Here is a 19,498-nt window from a genome sequence, read left to right on the forward strand (position 1 = left end):
GGACAGCACAGCATGAATTGAATTTGGGCCACAGTAGCGGAACAGTGTTTCCCACTAGGGCCATAACAGCACAACATGATTTGAATTAGAGCCATAGTAGCAGAGCATCATTTGACTTAGAGCCATATTTGGCAAAGATCATTTGGATTAGAGTCAAAGTAGCACAACATAATTAGCACTAGAGCTGTAGTGGCAGCACAGTTTACATTTTTTTTTTCAGTATTACATCAGCATTACATAGTTAGCATTAGAGCCACAGTGGCACATCAGTGTTTAACATCAGGGCCAGGACAGCACAGCATGAATTGAATTTGGGCCACAGTAGCGGAACAGTGTTTCCCACTAGGGCCATAACAGCACAACATGATTTGAATTAGAGCCATAGTAGCAGAGCATCATTTGACTTAGAGCCATATTTGGCCAAGATCATTTGGATTAGAGTCATAGTAGCACAACATAATTAGCACTAGAGCTGTAGTGGCAGCAGAGTGTTTCACATCAGGGCCCTAGCAGCACAACATAATTTTAATTAGAGCAATAGTAGCACAACATAGTTAGCATTAGAGCTATAGTAGCAGAACACTGTTGTGCTACTATGACTCTAACTCAAGGTGTGTTGTGCTGCTAGGGCCCTGACGTGAAGCACAGTTAGCATTAGAGCTACAGTAGCAGCACAGTGTTTCAAATCAGGGCCCTAGAGGCACAACATATTTTAAATTAGAGCCATAGTTTGCCAACATAATTTGAATTATAGTCATAGCAGCACAACATAATTAGCATTAGAGCTATAGTAGCAGTATAGTGTTTCACACCAGGGCCCCGTAGCCACATCAGGGCTGGGGTCCCTAGCAGCACACCATAATTTGAATGAGAGCCATAGTAGCACAACGTACTTTGAATTAGTCATATCAGTACTACATAATTCTCATTAGAGCTACAGTAGCACAACAGTGTTTTACATCAGGGCCAGGACAGCACAGCATAAATTGAATTTGGGCCACAGTAGCGGAACAGTGTTTCCCACTAGGGCTATAACAGCACAGTTGGCCAAGATCATTTGGATTAAAGTCATAGTAGCACGACATAATTAGCACTAGAGCTGTAGTAGCAGCACAATGTTCCACATCAGGGCCCTAGAGGCACAACATATATTAACTTAGACCCATAGTTGGCCCACATGATTTGTATTGGAGTCATATCAGCATTACATAGTTAGCATTAGAGCCACAGTGGCACATCAGTGTTTAACATCAGGGCCAGGACAGCACAGCATGAATTGAATTTGGGCCACAGTAGCGGAACAGTGTTTCCCACTAGGGCCATAACAGCACAACATGATTTGAATTAGAGCCATAGTAGCAGAGCATCATTTGACTTAGAGCCATATTTGGCCAAGATCATTTGGATTAGAGTCATAGTAGCACAACATAATTAGCACTAGAGCTGTAGTGGCAGCAGAGTGTTTCACATCAGGGCCCTAGCAGCACAACATAATTTTAATTAGAGCAATAGTAGCACAACATAGTTAGCATTAGAGCTATAGTAGCAGAACACTGTTGTGCTACTATGACTCTAACTCAAGGTGTGTTGTGCTGCTAGGGCCCTGACGTGAAGCACAGTTAGCATTAGAGCTACAGTAGCAGCACAGTGTTTCAAATCAGGGCCCTAGAGGCACAACATATTTTAAATTAGAGCCATAGTTTGCCAACATAATTTGAATTATAGTCATAGCAGCACTACATAATTAGCATCAGATCTATAGTAGCAGTACAGTGTTTCACATCAAGGCCCTAGCAGCACAACATAATTTGTATTAGAGCCATAGTAGCACAACATCATTTAAATTGGAGTCATAGTTGGCCAACATAATTTGAATTATAGTCATAGCAGCACAACATAATTAGCATTAGAGCTATAGTAGCAGTATAGTGTTTCACACCAGGGCCCCGTAGCCACATCAGGGCTGGGGTCCCTAGCAGCACACCATAATTTGAATGAGAGCCATAGTAGCACAACGTACTTTGAATTAGTCATATCAGTACTACATAATTCTCATTAGAGCTACAGTAGCACAACAGTGTTTTACATCAGGGCCAGGACAGCACAGCATAAATTGAATTTGGGCTACAGTAGCGGAACAGTGTTTCCCACTAGGGCTATAACAGCACAGTTGGCCAAGATCATTTGGATTAAAGTCATAGTAGCACGACATAATTAGCACTAGAGCTGTAGTAGCAGCACAATGTTCCACATCAGGGCCCTAGAGGCACAACATATATTAACTTAGACCCATAGTTGGCCCACATTATTTTGTATTGGAGTCATATCAGCATTACATAGTTAGCATTAGCGCCACAGTGGCACATCAGTGTTTAACATCAGGGCCAGGACAGCACAGCATGAATTGAATTTGGGCCACAGTAGCGGAACAGTGTTTCCCACTAGGGCCATAACAGCACAACATGATTTGAATTAGAGCCATAGTAGCAGAGCATCATTTGACTTAGAGCCATATTTGGCCAAGATCATTTGGATTAGAGTCATAGTAGCACAACATAATTAGCACTAGAGCTGTAGTGGCAGCACAGTGTTCCACATCAGGGCCCTAGCAGCACAACACAATTTGAATTAAAGTCATAGTAGCACAACATTGTTCTGCTACTGTAGCTCTAATGCTATCTATGTTGTGATACTATGGCTCTAATTCAAATTAGGTTGTGCTGCTAGGGCCCTGACGTGAAACACAGTTAGCATTAGAGCTACAGTAGCAGCATAGTGTTTCACATCAGGGCCCTAGTAGCACAACATAATTTAAATTGGAGCCATAGTAGCAGAGCATCATTTGACTTAGAGCCCTCGTTCGCCAATACCATTTGGATTAGAGCAATAGTAGCAGCACATAGTTAGAGCCATAGTTGGCCAACATAAATCGCATTATAGTCATAGCAGCACAACATAATTAGCATTGGAGCTATAGTAGCAGCACAGTGTTTCACATCAGGGCCCTAGCAGCACCACCGAATTTGAATTAAAGCCATAGTAGCACAACATTGTTCTGCTACTATGGCTATAATGCTACCTATGTTTTGATGGTAGGTCCCTGATGTGAATCACAGTTAGCATTAGAGCTATAGTAGCAGTACAGTGTTTCATATTAGGGCCCTAGAGGCACAACATATATTAACTTAGAGCCATAGTTGGCCCACATGATTAGTATTGGAGTCATATCGGCGTTACATAATTAGCATTAGAGCTACAGTGGCACATCAGTGGTTTACATCAGGGCCAGGACAGCACAGCATGAATTGAATTTGGGCCACAGTAGCGGAACAGTGTTTCCCACTAGGGCCATAGCAGCACGCCATAATTTGAATTAGAGCCATAGTAGCACAACATAGTTAGCAATAGAGCTATAGTAGCAGTATAGTGTTTCACACCAGGGCCCTGTAGCCACATCAGGGCTGGGGTCCCTAGCAGCACACCATAATTTGAATGAGAGCCATAGTAGCACAACGTACTTTGAATTAGAGCCATATCAGTACTACATAATTCTCATTAGAGCTACAGTAGCGGAACAGTGTTTCCCACTAGGGCCATAACAGCACAACATGATTTGAATTAGAGCCATGGTAGCGGAGCATCATTTGACTTAGAGCCATAGTTGGCCAAGATCATTTGGATTAGAGTCATAGTAGCACATCATAATTAGCATTAGAGCTACAGTAGCAGCACAGTGTTTCACATCAGGGCCCTAGCAGCACAACATAATTTTAATTAGAGCAACATAGTTAGCATTAGAGCTATAGTAGCAGAACAATGTTGTGCTACTATGACTGTAACCCAAGGTGTGTTGTGCTGCTAGGGCCCTGATGTGAAACACAGTTAGCATTAGAGCTACAGTAGCAGCACAGTGTTTCAAATCAGGGCCTAGAGGCACAACATATTTTAAATTAGAGCCATAGTAGCAAAACATGATTTAAATTGGAGTCATAGTTGGCCAACATCATTTGAATTATAGTCATAGCAGCACAACATAATTAGCATTAGCGCTATAGTAGCAGTACGGTGTTTCACATCAGGGCCCTAGCAGCACAACATAATTTGTATTTGCTAATTATGTTGTGCTGCTATGACTATAATTCAAATGATGTTGGCCAACTATGACTCCAATTTAAATCAGCACAGTGTTTCACATCAGGGCCCTAGAGGCACAACATATATTAACTTAGAGCCATAGTTGGCCCACATGATTTGTATTGGAGTCATATCGGCATTACATAATTAGCATTAGGGCTATAGTAGCAGCACAGTGTTTTACATCAGGGCCCTAGATGCACAACATATTTCAAATTAGAGCCATGGTAGCACAACGTAATTTGAATTAGAGTCATAGTTGGCCAACATAATTTGAATTATAGTTATAGCAGCACTACATAATTAGCATTAGAGCTATAGTAGCAGTACAGTGTTTCACATCAGGGCCCTAGCAGCACAACATAATTTTAATTAGAGCAATAGTAGCACAACATAGTTAGCGTTAGAGCTATAGTAGAAGAACAATGTTGTGCTACTATGACTCTAACTCAAGGTATGTTGTGCTGTTAGGGCCCTGATGTGAAACACAGTTAGCATTAGAGCTATTGTAGCAGTATAGTGTTTCACACCAGTGCCCTGTAGCCACATCAGGGCTGGGGTCCCTAGCAGCACACCATAATTTGAATGAGAGCCATAGTAGCACAACGTACTTTGAATTAGAGCCATATCAGTACTACATAATTCTTATTAGAGCTACAGTAGCGGAACAGTGTTTCCCACTAGGGCCATAACAGCACAACATGATTTGAATTAGAGCCATAGTTGGCCAAGATCATTTGGATTAGAGTCATAGAGGCACATCATAATTAGCATTAGAGCTACAGTAGCAGCACAGTGTTTCACATCAGGGGCCTAGCAGCACAACATAATTTTAATTAGAGCAATAGTAGCACAATATAGTTAGCATTAGAGCTATAGTAGCAGTACAGTGTTTCACATAAGTGCCCTAGCAGCACAACGTAAATTGAATTAGAGTCATAGTTGGCCCACATGATTTGTATTGTCATATCGGCATTACATAATTAGCATCAGGGCTATAGTAGCAGCACGGTGTTTTACATCAGGGCCCTAGTGGCACAACATATTTTAAATTAGAGCCATAGTAGCAAAACATGATTTAAATTGGAGTCATAGTTGGCCAACATCATTTGAATTATAGTCATAGCAGCACAACAAAATTAGCATGAGCGCTATAGTAGCAGTACGGTGTTTCACATCAGGGCCCTAGCAGCACAACATAATTTGTATTAGAGCCATAGTAGCACAACATTGTTAGCATTAGAGCTATAGTAGCAGAACAATGTTGTGCTACTATGACTCTAACTCAAGGTATGTTGTGCTGTTAGGGCCCTGATGTGAAACACAGTTAGCATTAAAGCTATAGTAGCAGTACAGTGTTTCACATCAGGGCCCTAGTAGCACAACATAACTCGAGTTAGAGTCATAGTAGCACAACATTGTTCTGCTACTATAGCTCTAATGCTAACTATGACTCTAACTCAAGTTATGTTGTGCTGCTAGGTCCCTGTTGTTTCACACCAGGGCCCTGTAGCCACATCAGGGCTAGGGTCCCTCGCAGCACACCATAATTTGAATGAGAGGCATAGTAGCACACTGTACTTTGAATTAGAGTCATATCAGCACTACATAATTAGCATCAGAGCTACAGTAGCACAACTGTGTTTTACATCAGGGCCAGGACAGCACAACATTATTTGAAATTGGGCCACAGTAGCGGAACAGTGTTTCCCACTAGGGCCATAGCAGCAAAACAAAATTGAAATTAGAGCCATAGTTAGCCAACATAATTTGACTCAGAGCCATAGTAGGCCCACATAAATTGATTTAGAGTCATAGCAGCACTACACAATTAGCATTAGAGCTATAGTAGCAGTACAGTGTTTCACATCAGGGCCCTAGCAGCACAACATAATTTTAATTAGAGCAATAGTAGCACAACATAGTTAGCGTTAGAGCTATAGTAGCAGAACAATGTTGTGCTACTATGACTCTAACTCAAGGTATGTTGTGCTGTTAGGGCCCTGATGTGAAACACAGTTAGCATTAGAGCTATAGTAGCAGTATAGTGTTTCACACCAGTGCCCTGTAGCCACATCAGGGCTAGGGTCACTAGCAGCACACCATAATTTGAATGAGAGCCATAGTAGCACAACGTACTTTGAATTAGAGCCATATCAGTACTACATCATTCTCATTAGAGCTACAGTAGCGGAACAGTGTTTTACATCAGGGCCAGGACAGCATAGCATAAATTGAATTTGGGCCACAGTAGCGGAACAGTGTTTCCCACTAGGGCCATAGCAGCACAACATGATTTGAATTAGAGCCATGGTAGCAGAGCATCATTTGACTTAGAGCCATAGTTGGCCAAGATCATTTGGATTAGAGTCATAGTAGCACATCATAATTAGCATTAGAGCTACAGTAGCAGCACAGTGTTTCACATCAGGGCCCTAGCAGCACAACATAATTTTAATTAGAGCAATAGTAGCACAACATAGTTAGCATTAGAGCTATAGTAGCAGAACAATGTTGTGCTACTATGACTCTAACTCAAGGTGTGTTGTGCTGCTGGGGCCCTGACGTGAAGCACAGTTAGCATTAGAGCTACAGTAGCAGCACAGTGTTTCAAATCAGGGCCCTAGAGGCACAACATATTTTAAATTAGAGCCATAGTTTGCTACCACCCCCATGCTTCACAGTAGGGATGGTGTTCTTGGGATGGTACTCATCATTCTTCTTCCTCCAAACACGTTTAGTGGAATTATGACCCAAAAGTTCTATTTTGGTCTCATCTGACCACATGACTTTCTTCCATGACTCCTCTGGATCATCCAAATGGTCATTGGCAAACTTAAGACGTGCCTGGACATGTGCTGGTTTAAGCAGGGGAACCTTCCGTGCCATGCATGATTTCAAACCATGACATCTTTTACCATTACCAACAATAACCTTGGAAAAGGTGGTCCCAGCTCTTTTCAGGTCATTGACCAGCTCCTCCAGTGTAGTTTTGGGCTGATTTCTCACCTTTCTTAGGGTCATTGAGACCCCACAAGGTGAGATCTTGCATGGAGCCCCAGTCCGAGGGAGACTGACAGTCATGTTTAGCTTCTTCCATTTTCTAATGATTGCTCCAACAGTGGACCTTTTTTCACCAAGCTGCTTCTCAATTTCCCCGTAACCCTTTCCAGCCTTGTGGAGGTGTACAATTTTGTCTCTAGTGACTTTGGACAGCTCTTTGGTCTTGGCCATGTTAGTAGTTGGATTCTTACTGATTGTATGGGGTGGACAGGTGTCTTTATGCAGCTAACGACCTCAAACAGGTGCATCTAATTTAGGATAATAAATGTAGTGGAGGTGGACATTTTAAAGGCAGACTAACAGGTCTTTGAGGGCCAGAATTCTAGCTGATAGACAGGTGTTCAAATACTTATTTGCAGCTGTATCATACAAATAAATAGTTTAAAAATCATATATTGTGATTTCTGGATTTTTTGATTGTCTCTCACAGTGGACATGCACCTACGATGACAATTTCAGACCCCTCCATGATTTCTAAGTGGGAGAAGTTGCAAAATAGCAGGGTGTTCAAATACTTATTTTCCTCACTGTATAGTCCATGACACAAAAAAATTGCAGAAATTATTGAAACAACCCCCTTCAAAAGTTTGAACAGTGAAAGGGTTAGTTTACCCCAAAATGATAATTCTGTCAATAATTACCCACCTTTTGTAGGATTTGTCTGAAAAAAAGTGCTCAAGTTTAACCATTCAGAACTTTATAAACCATTTAGGTTCATAAAAGTAGTTAATTTAATAATTTTAGACATGTTTTGACTTGTGGACCATAAGGAAACATCGTTGATGTCAAATATCTAAAATTTATGGTGATTAACCTGACAGTTGGTTGTTTTTCTATGTTATTTGACAGAATTTATCTGTTTAATTATAGTTTAAAAATTATTTATCAACAGTAAAATTCTGTAATTTAAGTACTTTTGACCATAAAGTCTATTCTGTATTTTTACAGTTTTTGCTAGTAATTTTGTAAAATGGTTATTTCTGTAATTTAACGGATTATCTCTGGAAGCCCTGCTGCCAGTCTTTTTACCGGGTTTTTTTTACAGATTTTTTTTTTTTTTTTTTTTTACAGTGTAGTCTCGACCCCGTACATAACAGACGACGGACTGCAGTCTGATTCCCAACATGTCAAATTATTGCTAATTAAAGTGAACTGGACTTGGAGTGCGATGAACTCGTCAAAGTGTCGGTTCAAAGAGTCGATTCGGTTTTCCGAAAGTGAAAGTGTTTCTCATCCTCGACTCCATTTTAAGGAGCGTTAAGAAAAACACAAAGATATTTAAAAGCAGACAGAAGCAGTGCTTAGGAAAGTGGGTTTTTCCTAGAAACGACTTTCTATCGGAATAATGCGTTTGTGTTTTCTATGTAATGGAGTTTGTGGAAAGACCGCAGGGAAACTGCGGCACAGCAGCCGAAATGGAGGCCAACAATTTTAGCCCAAATTCCTCAGTTAGATTTGATGATTTTCTGAGTTTACTGAGGAGGATCTGACATGAGAACACCGGGATTGTTTGGTTGTTCCAAGCTGATCCTGGAGTTGTTGTCATGGCTCAGGATGATTTCCCGTAAACAGGAGCAGATCATGGCTTTCTAAGTCAAGTCAAGAGGCTTTTAAGCGGAGGTGATACAGGAAGTGTGGAGCAGATACATGTTCATGAAGACATGAGCTTTCCGAATTCAGTGCGGAATGCAGGATCCACTGGATATTTTATCATTGATCATGTGGGAATATTGGGGAATGATGTAGTGGAGAAGTTGGTAAAAGAGGCACTAAAGGAACCAGATCTGAACATTAGGGTGTGTATGAGTACAGCAGAGATAAAAGATGCAGAACATTTGGGACACAGAAACAAAAGGAAGACACCTATTATTATATATATATATTGTATATGAAAAGTATCCTACACTTCCAACAAAGCTTCTGTAAGGCTTGATTTTTCCGCCACTTCCGCGAGTTCTTCTGCGGCTGCACGCCACTGTGCCTGAAACTCCTCATCGGAAATATCCTGAATGACGCGGTGCATCCAGCAGTTTGAGATTGTTTCCTTTCTTCACGTCATTCCAGGCTGATCTCTAATATAAGACGCTCCCTGGATGAGGGGTACGTACAAATTTGTATAAGACGCACCTTATATACGTGAAAATACGGTAGTGAGATGGTGACGTGGCATCGAAAACTAACATTTTCAAAAGCCGGCAATTGGTCATGGGGATCGAGATAACCGACGTTAAGTGGAAAATTTGGCCCTCTTTTGTGCTCGAGATATTATGGTTCAGCGACATAAAAGAATCGACATAACCAATGAGAAAATGCTAAGACATAGAGAGAATTTGGCGGTTCCACTTCAAAAACGTCGACTTAATAGGGTTGGCGAGTTAACCGAGGTCGAGCTAAGTGGGTTCGACTGTATAATGAAATAACCATCATTGAGAAAATGGAACAAACCCTAAATAATACAAATCCCACTGGCAGCCTTATTTCTGTATTTTTATACGCTAAAATGATGGTTATTTACAGATTTATTCTCCAAAACAATGAAGAACAAAGAGATTTGCTGGATTCTTTATGAAAATAAATGGATGTGATTATGGTACAATAACAGTGCATCAAATCTATTTATATTCCAGTATGATGGAAGTAAGAAAGATTGAAAAAAAAAATGTACAGTAGTATAACTATATAAATAACTAATATATTGATCATTGCAAATTGTTTAATAATAATAATAGTAATAACATTAATAATAATAATGCATTATAATGTAATATAAAAAAATGCTAATTGTATGTACTATCAATTACAATAGAATACAGACAAAAAGAAAAGTAAATAATTGTACAATAATAAATGAGTATAATAATAAATTAAAGGCTATATAATATTTCTCAATCATCTATTATCACTAATTGTTTGTACAGCTATTGTTATTATCACTATATTATTGTTATGTTGTTATATAAGTTGTGAAGTTGTATTTGTTTACAGTAAACTCTCACCTGGACCAAAATTGCAGCAGCTTTGACGTATCACAGCGACGGACCAAAGCGACTAATGAGGCGTCAGTGTCTTATATGTCTATGGATTTCACCTCTAATGGGACTTTAATGGACTGTGTGGAAAATATAGAAATACAGAAGACTTTAATCACTATTTATACATAAACAAATAAACATTAGAACAGTGTTTATTAATGTTGTGTTTATTGCACACCTCCTGTCAGTCTGTGTTCAGATGAGGAATAAAGATAATAGAAAAATATGTGAGAATCAGTAAGACGTCATGAGGATCAGCTGGTTTTAGAAAGATTTTCCCCCAGTTTTAACTGCATGTTGTTTTTGTGTTTTCTAGGAATGTGATTGATTCCAGCAGAAGAGATCGGTGTCTTCAGGACTCTGCGTGTACACGCGCATTGAAAAATGGAGATCCCTGATCAGGGGACAGATCATGTGACCTCACCCTCAAAAGACTGGTAACCTGCCATGTTCTAGTATTTTACTAATGAACTGTTCATATCTGCAAATCTGGAGACATTTCTGAGAGCTTCATTTCATATATAAACTTCACCTCAAATAAATTTATTACACAATTAAATACACGTCATTGTGCACAATTTATGAAACTCTCAAAACCAAGAACCATAAACTCATTGGCTAATTAAAGCTATAAGACACAATCAACATCAATAATCCTTATAATATGTGTTATAAATGAGTCTTTAAGCAGCACTGGAGATTCTCATTACTGACCTCAGTTTAGCTCCTTTTCAGCACAATCACAAAAAACCTTTATAACATCACTTCAATTACAGGGAACCAAATCAATAAGTACTGTTTAACTCCAATCCAGCAGGAGCAGTTACAGTGGTATACTACATACAGTGGTATACTACATACTATATAACTAGTTTTAACCAGTTTTAAAACCGTGCTCCACTTCCTGCTCTACAATACCTCTGCATAGGGACTTTTTGAATGCACTGGATTTTGTATCCTGATTTTAGCAACAATTATATTCTGTCTTATGGCCATTTTTATAATTTTCTGCAGTAAACTACAGAGAAAGAAATCACACTCACCAGTGCCAAGCTGTGTCTCCATGAAGAGTTATCGGTCTATTGAAGTTCCTTTGGAATTTAGCACTGGAATCTCCTCACCTGGACACAGGTAACATCCCATAATTCTCCTAGTTAAAGTCACAGTTAATGGCTGCACTACACCGTCATTAGCAGCTGTTTAGATTTATATTATAGTTACTTGGTCTTTAGTGATTCTACAATATTTTCAGTAAATCCTTTAGATGAAAAAGTGTAAATATTTATTAAAGTCACAATCAATTACACATAATGTCTTAAAATCCTAAAATAAAAATACTAATAAACAACTAAAAGCGATAGGAAACATCTAAACACTACTACTTAAAGGTGTAAGCAGTATTTTTGGGGATCAGGAACCCTGACTTAGTGATCAGAATGTTCTGTAGATCTTCAGATTTTAGCAACAAAGAAATTCTGTCTTAAAGTAATTTCTATAATTTTCTACAGTAAACTATAGAAAGAGAAAAAAAAATAATTCAGAATGAAAATCAGCATTTTCCTAAACCTAAACTTCCACTTCCCAAAACCATGTGAGTAGGTGGAAATCTTCATCAGAAGATGATGTGAGACGAGAGATCAGAATTTCAGCTTTTATTTCCTGAAAGGTTCGGTGCAGTGTTCTAAGTGATGTAACACATCTAGTTGTAAAGATCAGGAACTGAAAGCTGGAATTCTGATCTATTGTTTCATTTTCATCTTTTACTCTCAAATCCAAATGTCTTCAGCGTCGAGCAAAAACCCAAAGAACTGGACTTCCTGTCCCAATACATTTGGAGGTTTGTGTAGGAAGAATAGAAAAAGTAGGAAAAAGTGTGAAATGAAAACAGGAGCACATTTAATTCTCCAGGTGCACAATGTTGGAGTTGTATTCAGCTCTGTGTCCTTTAAGTGTTCCTACTCTCACTACAAGTATTGTGGTACAATTTGTGTTCAGGTTTAAACTTCAGTTTTAAAGTGAGAAACGTTGAGATCTGTAATACTTTTTGTTTTTGTTCCCAGTGTTCTACAGAAGGCAGGAGACAGAAGAGAGAAGAACATCATCACAGCTACAGGGTACGATCAAAACCAACACCATGACTGTGACACTGACACACTGCTATTCTAAAGCTCTCTGCTGTTAGTAACTACAGAGTAATTAGATGATAGAAAACCTCCAGTAGAATAAAGTAAATCCACAGTGAGAACATCATAAAGATCTATCTAGCAGAAAAAATTTGAACTTCTACTCTAATCATTGGAGCCCATGTCTCACCATGTCTTCCTACTTCACCCTGTCACAGACACGACCCAGAATCAACTGCTGCAGATGAATTCCAGAAGACGTTCAAGATTAATCTGATGAAGAAGTTTCAGTGTTTGAATGGAGTGATGCTAAAGCAGGAAAACCGAACACTTCTGAATGAGATCTACACAGAGCTCTACATCACAGAGGGATACAGTGGAGACGTCAATAAAGAACATGAGGTGAAACAGATCGAGGCAGCATCAAGGAGGAACCCAACTGAGGAGACACCAATTAAATGCAGTGACATCTTTAAACCCCTACATGAACAAGACAAACCCATCAGGAGAGTTCTGACAAAACCCTTATCCGAACAAGATGAAGAACCCATCAGGAACATTCTGACTAAGGGAGTAGCTGGAATTGGAAAAACAGTCTCTGTGCAGAAGTTTGTTCTGGACTGGGCTGAAGGGAAAACAAATCAGGACGTCCACCTCATATTCCCACTTCCTTTCAGAGAGCTGAATTTGATGAAGGAGCAGAAACTGAGTCTGGTGAAGCTCCTTCATGTGTTTTTTAAGGAGATGAAAGAAATGGACATTTCCAGGTTGAAGAAGGTTTTGTTCATTTTTAATGGTTTGGATGAGTGTCATTTTCCTCTGGATTTCCAGAAGACAGTGAGAGTGTGTGATGTAACTGAATCAGCACCAGTGCATGTGCTGCTGATAAACCTGATCAAAGGGAACCTGCTTCCGTCTGTTTTTATCTGGATCACCTCCAGACCAGCAGCAGCTGATCAAATCCCCTCTGAGTGTGTCCATCGAGTCACAGAGGTACGAGGGTTCAATGACCCTCAGAAGGAGAAGTACTTCAGGAAGAGGATCATTCATCAGAACTTAGCCAGTAAGATCATCACACACCTGAAGTCATTAAGAAGCCTCTACATCATGTGCCACATCCCAGTGTTCTGCTGGATTTCAGCTGCTGTTCTAGAGAGAATGTTGGGTGAAGCAGAGAGTGGAGAGATCCCCAAGACTCTGACTCAAATGTACACACACTTCCTCATCATTCATACCAACATCATAAGAGAGAAGTACCTACAGAAGCAGGAGAGCGATGAAGAAATGCTTCTCAAACTGGGGAAACTGGCTTTCCAGCAGCTGGAGAAACAAAACCTGATCTTCTATGAGGAAGACCTGAGAGAGTGTGACATTGATGTGACAGAAGCAGCAGTGTATTCAGGTGTGTGTGCGCAGATCTTCAGAGAGGAGTTTGGGCTTCACCAGAGTAAAGTGTACTGCTTTGTTCATCTGAGCATTCAGGAACATCTCGCAGCTCTGTATGTGCACCTGACCTTCATAAAGGAACAGAGAAATGTTCTTAAACAGAATCAGGTCTGTAGGACACTTTCAGGTGTACACAGGTGTGCTGTAGATCAGGCATTAAAAAGTCAGACTGGACATCTGGATCTTTTCCTCCGTTTTCTTCTGGGTCTCTCACTCGAGTCCAATCAAAAACTTCTACATTCCTTAGTAACACAGACAGGAAGTAGCTCCCAGAACAAAGAGGAAACAGTTCAATACATCAAGAAGAAGATCATTGAAGATCTTTCTACAGAGAAATCCATCAATCTGCTCCACTGTCTGAATGAACTGGGTGATGATTCTCTAGTGGAGGAAATCCAGCAGTATCTGAAATCTGGAGCACAAAGTGAACTTTCTCCTTCACAGTGGTCTGCTCTGGTGTTTGTGTTACTGACATCAGCACAGGATCTGGAGGAATTTGACCTGAATAAATACATCACTCCAGATAAGATCAGAGATGAGATTCTTGTGAGAGTGATGCCTGTGATTGCAGCATCCAGAAAAGCAATGTAAGTGAAGCTGAATGAAATTGTTCTACTGTTACAGTGTTGAGAACAAATCAAAGGTCTGAGCTGTTCAGATGAATCGAACTCTGCAGGACTCTTTAAGCTTTTTCCTTTCTCCTCTTAGAAACCTTTTAGATCAGACTCTCTTACTTTCCCATTTGGATTCCCGGATCTCATCCTCCATGTTTATACAACGTGTGTGTGAGATGATGTTCCTCAGCTGAAACTCTCGCCAAGCCAAATCTAAGCATCTCCGACTGTCAATTCTTATCATTCCACCATTTAATCATTGTGTTTAACTGATGTGTGTGATGTTGAAAGTGAGACGCTGCAGTGAAGCTTTGAGAACTTGTTTGATTTTTTGCATTTCTGTTCGTTATCTTTTATTTCCTTCAGTATCAGATGCAGTGAAATTACAAAGAGAAGTGGAAAAGCTCTGAGCTCAGTGCTCAAATCAGAAACCTCCAGTCTGAGAGAATTGCATCTGACTGTCAATACACTGAATCTGTTTGGGAATAAACTAGAAGTCTCAGGAGTAAAGCGTCTCTCTGCTCTACTGGAGAATCCTGAGTGTAAAGTGAAATGTCTGAGGTAAGATCATCTCTCTGAGAGACAAAAGAACTCACTAAAAGCTGTAGTGAATTGTTATATACATATATTAGATCAGGGGTGCCCAAACTTTTTGGCTCAGGGGCCATATTGACGTGAATTTTACATGCCACCGATGGGGGAGGGGGTTGCTTTTTTGTATTTCTTTTTATTTTGCTTTGTTTTGCTATGCTTTCTGCTGTTAGGTAGATCTGATAACTGCCTGACCTGGATAAATGTAGTTTAAAAAAATTAATTGAATGCAAGTATTTTATGAAATTTGACTCAAACTCAAACCTTAATTCAACAGAATTAACAAATAACATGTTTGCATTAATGCGAAGGGTGATACTGAGATCTCGACTGCAGTAAACTGGGCAGGTCTGGCTCAAAAACAGTGGTTTTAATGCAAATGTATTTAGGTTTGCAGTGCTTGGCAATCAGCGTTGCCATCTCATAGCTTGCCTTTGTGGTATTTTCATTCGTTAAACCAGCTTTATGTTGCTTAAATTTTTCACCGCATTCGTTACCCGTTAGCTTGTCGCAATTGGCATGTTTCCTCTGGTATTGAACTCAGCCAAATTAGGCAGACACCGTTGTTTCGTAACTCAGTAAAAAAAATATTCAGATTTCCATTTGTACTGGAAACGGCGGCACTCTCTCTCAACTTTCCTTTTCTTACTTCCAGTTGCCATTTTAGAAATGGGCAAAAAACAGAGCAGGCGCAAAACTCTATAAGTTTACTGCCATAAGTTTACTGCCATCTTGTGGTGAAATATAAAATTGCTTTTTTTTTACGCGTGTATTTTATACTGTGTACAACAGTACTGACGGGCCATATATTATTGATTTTATGACAGAGGCTTCGGGCCAGTGGAAATATGAACGCGGGCCGCACTTTGGGCATGTCTGTATTAGATCCATGTGTGAATAAAAATTCAGTTCAACAGAGAGAAAGAACCTGATTCATGACTTTAAACAGAAAGCAGCAATACCTTTACACCTCTTGTACACATAATGACAGGAATCTCAATCACAGCAATAATCATTGGTCAGGTTTAATATTATCTTTTGATTGGACAAGAGAAGGGAGACGGTCCACCATAACACACACATCATCTTCAAATCATCATCATTGCTTTTCAACCTGTTTCTAGACGTCTTACCATATTATTCTTCATTGTCAGAGATTCCCCTCTGCTCCGTTTGCAGAATGATGAAGTGTGTGCCAGCTTGCATTGCTCTGGACTTCCCAGTTCCATTCTCTGTTTCTCAGAGCGACGTGTGTTTGTGCTGCTGCTCTCCTTCATCTCATCTTCTTTTACAACTTCTTTATTGAACTGCAAATGTTTAAGCTCTTCTAAGAGTAAAAAATACCACATTTACTTCTGTTTTTTCCTCCACATTCATTTGGTCATTAGTGCTGCTCTGCTTCTAATCCCCTGCTGTGAAAATTAGCTGAAATACACCTTACACTGCCACCTACTGGTCATTTACTGTAGTTTTCTTGTGGCAGCAGTCTGAGATGAATCAAAGTGCAGTACAAATATTTATCTCTATTAAATCATCTTTAAATTCATTTATATATATTGGTTTTGATTTATTTTGTAAGTCCTGGAGAAATCTGCTGCAACTTATTTTACAGAAATGAAATCTGTCCATTGTGTAGTCGGGGAACTCGTACTATATGACTGTCTAGATGAGGACTTTCATCTGTGTCTTTGACTGGTTCTCACACCAACACTGCAGGAACGAGGAAGAACACAAAGGATGTGTAATGTGTAGAAACTGAGAGAGTGAAGTGTGTGTCATTGTGTATCTGCAGGTTGTGTAATTGTGAAGTATCAGATGAAGGCTGTGCTGCTCTCGCTTCAGCTCTGAGATCAAACCCCTCACACCTAAGAGAACTGCATCTGTCTTGGAATAATATAGGAGACTCAGGACTGACGTGTCTCTCTGCTTTACTGGAGAATCCTAACTGTAAGCTGGAGTCACTGTGGTAAGATCATCTCTCTGAGAGTCACATGACCTCCTCCTCAGTAACACACATGTTCTAATAGTGAGACTGAAGCAGAGCTTTTAGGTTCAGCATCAATGTTCTGAGGAGGAAGTTTGTTTCTTTCCACTGCACACTGATGATTTGTCACAGAGTCTTTAGGTCTGATGTACGTATGTGTGAAGCTGCAGCACAAAACGTGTCTTAAAACCACTGCAATGTGTCTGAAATGACTGTGAAACTGTTAGAGTTCACTTTCAGTAACACAAAGTACATACAAATGTACTGTTTTCTCACACACACACACACACACACACACACACACACACACACACACACACACAAACTGCATAAAAGAAAGAGTCTTGTTTTTGTCACTGAATAAACCGTTTCAATATTCAGTTTATTTATCTGAATTCTCTCATTTACACAATCTATTGTTTATATTTTAGCATATATATATATATATATATAAAATCCATCCATTTATCCATCCACACCACTAATTTCAAAACACACAAAGGATGTGTAATGTGTAGAAACTGAGAGAGTGAAGTGTGTGTCATTGTGTATCTGCAGGTTGGATGATTGTGGAGTATCAGATAAAGGCTGTGCTGCTCTCGCTTCAGCTCTGAAATCAAACCCCTCACACCTGAGAGATCTGGATCTGTGTTGGAATAAAGTAGGAGACTTAGGAGTGAAGTGTCTCTCTGCTGTACTGGAGAATCCTCACTGTAAACTGGAGATACTGGGGTAAGATCATCTCTCTAAAAGCCACATGACCTGCTCCTCAGTAACACACATTCTCTAATAGTTGGACTGAAGCAGAGCTTTTAGGTTCAGCATCAATGTTCTGAGGAGGAAGTTAATAGTTTTCTTTTTTTCTTTTGTTTGTTAGTTTAAATTAGTGTTGATTAAATGTTTTATATTTTTATAATCATGACTTTTTATTAACTTTTGTATTGTTTTAGTTTCTAATATCTAATAAATGTACAAAAGTGTTGATATAAATGTGAATGTGACGAGGCAGAATAATGAAGAAAGAGAAGATGATCTAATATCTAACAAGCTACAAAAATTACTCAGTGTAGAATTGAGCTGTTGTGACTTTTATTGCAGCTTACAAGTCCAATTAAACCTGCAGCATTAAATCTGTATTTCCAGTAGATTAACACCTGAAAATACTGTCTGGAGCTGAAGAATGAGAAGTGTGATGTGAGTGTCATGGTCAGTGATGTGAGTGTGATGATCAGTGATGTGAGTGTGATGATCAGTGATGTGAGTGTGATGGTCAGTGATGTGAGTGTGATGGTCAGTAATGTGAGTGTAATGGTCAGTGATGTGAGTGTGATGGTCAGTGGTGTGAGTGTAATTGTCAGTGATGTGAGTGTAGTGGTTAGTGATGTGAATGGTAATGTAACCCATAGAGATATAAGGGCTACTATACTGTAGTTTCACTCCCAACCATAGGGGGCGCTGGGGGACTGACTCGATTAAAGCCTATGGTTATCAGCATTTTCCCCCCTTTTGCTATTTCTTCTCCTCGTGAATGCCAGCAGAAATAAAACTTTTGAAATTCTAAAACCAGCAGAAAGCAGAAAACCGAGGCAATAATTCCAAGTAGAAACAAATGAAACTACGATTGTTTTTTTTTTTTGAGTATTAGAATGTCTGGATGAACCGAGATGGCGAGCCTAGCCCAGTGAAACTGGTAGATGATCTTTAACAGAGTGGCCAGCCATTGATTTGTCACCAGAGGAATCCTGATTTACATCAAGAGTGCCAGTTAAGGCATTATTCACACAAAGTAGTGTTACAACAAGTGCACTTGAGGACAAGGAAATTAATGCTTACTTAAATACGCATTCACAGAACTCTGGATCCACATTCCACATTCACTTACGGAACCAATTGAACATTTAAGGGGAATTTACTTTATTTTTTTTTATTATTTTAAATAGCACTTCCTTTTTTGTTGATCCAGTGGCTACTGCCATTGGATCAATGCCATAGGCGCTACAGTAAAGTTAGAGAAGAGAGTGAAAAGACCAGTAAGGGAAGTGAAGGAGATCAGGTGGTGGCTGTGGGAGCTGAGGGAGCCCAGGCTTGTGAGATGGAGGAAGCCGTGAACGAGCAGCTGAGTGATTCATCTCAGCATTCTCTTGAGAGCATCAGAGATGAGGAACAGTGGTCAAAAACGTCTGAAAAGGATCTTTAATCTGTCGGACAAATAAACATATTTTTGGATGAGACTAAAGGAAAAGGAGGTGTTGAAGTAAGTGATTTCTTTCCCCATCTAGAAAATTTTGTGTCTTCTGAGGAAAACATGTTTGCTCTGAACCACAGAAGAAACATCTTCATTAAAAAACTCTCAACAGCAATCAGACATGGTGAACAACCTGGAAAAGAGACTAACAAGGGGAAATCTACATAGTCATCATGTTTCCTCTCCTGAGATAAAGGACAAAAAAAAAAAGAGAAATACTTCAGAAAGTAAAGGCTTAAAGAATCTGAGTATAATCTTCCTGCAGG

The 19,498-nt window shown here is 39.6% G+C and overlaps 2 protein-coding genes across 26 annotated transcripts in view; one reads left to right on the plus strand and one right to left on the minus strand.

Moving 5' to 3' along the window:
- LOC310738044 (uncharacterized protein) overlaps window positions 1–19,498 on the plus strand; it is a 387,632-nt gene that overhangs the window by 350,813 nt on the left and 17,321 nt on the right. For 20 of the 25 annotated variants that reach the window (XM_083562880.1, XM_083562882.1, XM_083562881.1 and 17 more), the window contains 6 exons: window positions 11,244–11,360; window positions 12,290–12,343; window positions 12,571–14,385; window positions 14,779–14,973; window positions 16,796–16,969; window positions 17,546–17,719. In XM_083562880.1, coding sequence (XP_083419006.1) covers window positions 11,244–11,360; window positions 12,290–12,343; window positions 12,571–14,385; window positions 14,779–14,973; window positions 16,796–16,969; window positions 17,546–17,719 — 2,529 coding nt within the window. Of the gene's footprint in view, window positions 1–11,243; window positions 11,361–12,289; window positions 12,344–12,570; window positions 14,386–14,506; window positions 14,732–14,778; window positions 14,974–16,795; window positions 16,970–17,545; window positions 17,720–19,498 lie in introns of those variants that run through there. The other 5 variants (XM_083562878.1, XM_083562866.1, XM_083562871.1 and 2 more) reach the window with 5 other exon arrangements.
- LOC310738441 (uncharacterized protein) overlaps window positions 1–19,498 on the minus strand; it is a gene marked incomplete at its 5' end in the record, with an annotated part of 500,089 nt that overhangs the window by 84,885 nt on the left and 395,706 nt on the right. The gene's annotated exons all lie outside the window — the stretch shown is intronic.

The sequence above is a fragment of the Silurus aristotelis genome (assembly GCF_946808225.1).
Source record: "Silurus aristotelis genome assembly, chromosome: 15".
In the NCBI taxonomy this organism is placed as follows: Eukaryota; Metazoa; Chordata; class Actinopteri; order Siluriformes; family Siluridae; genus Silurus; species Silurus aristotelis.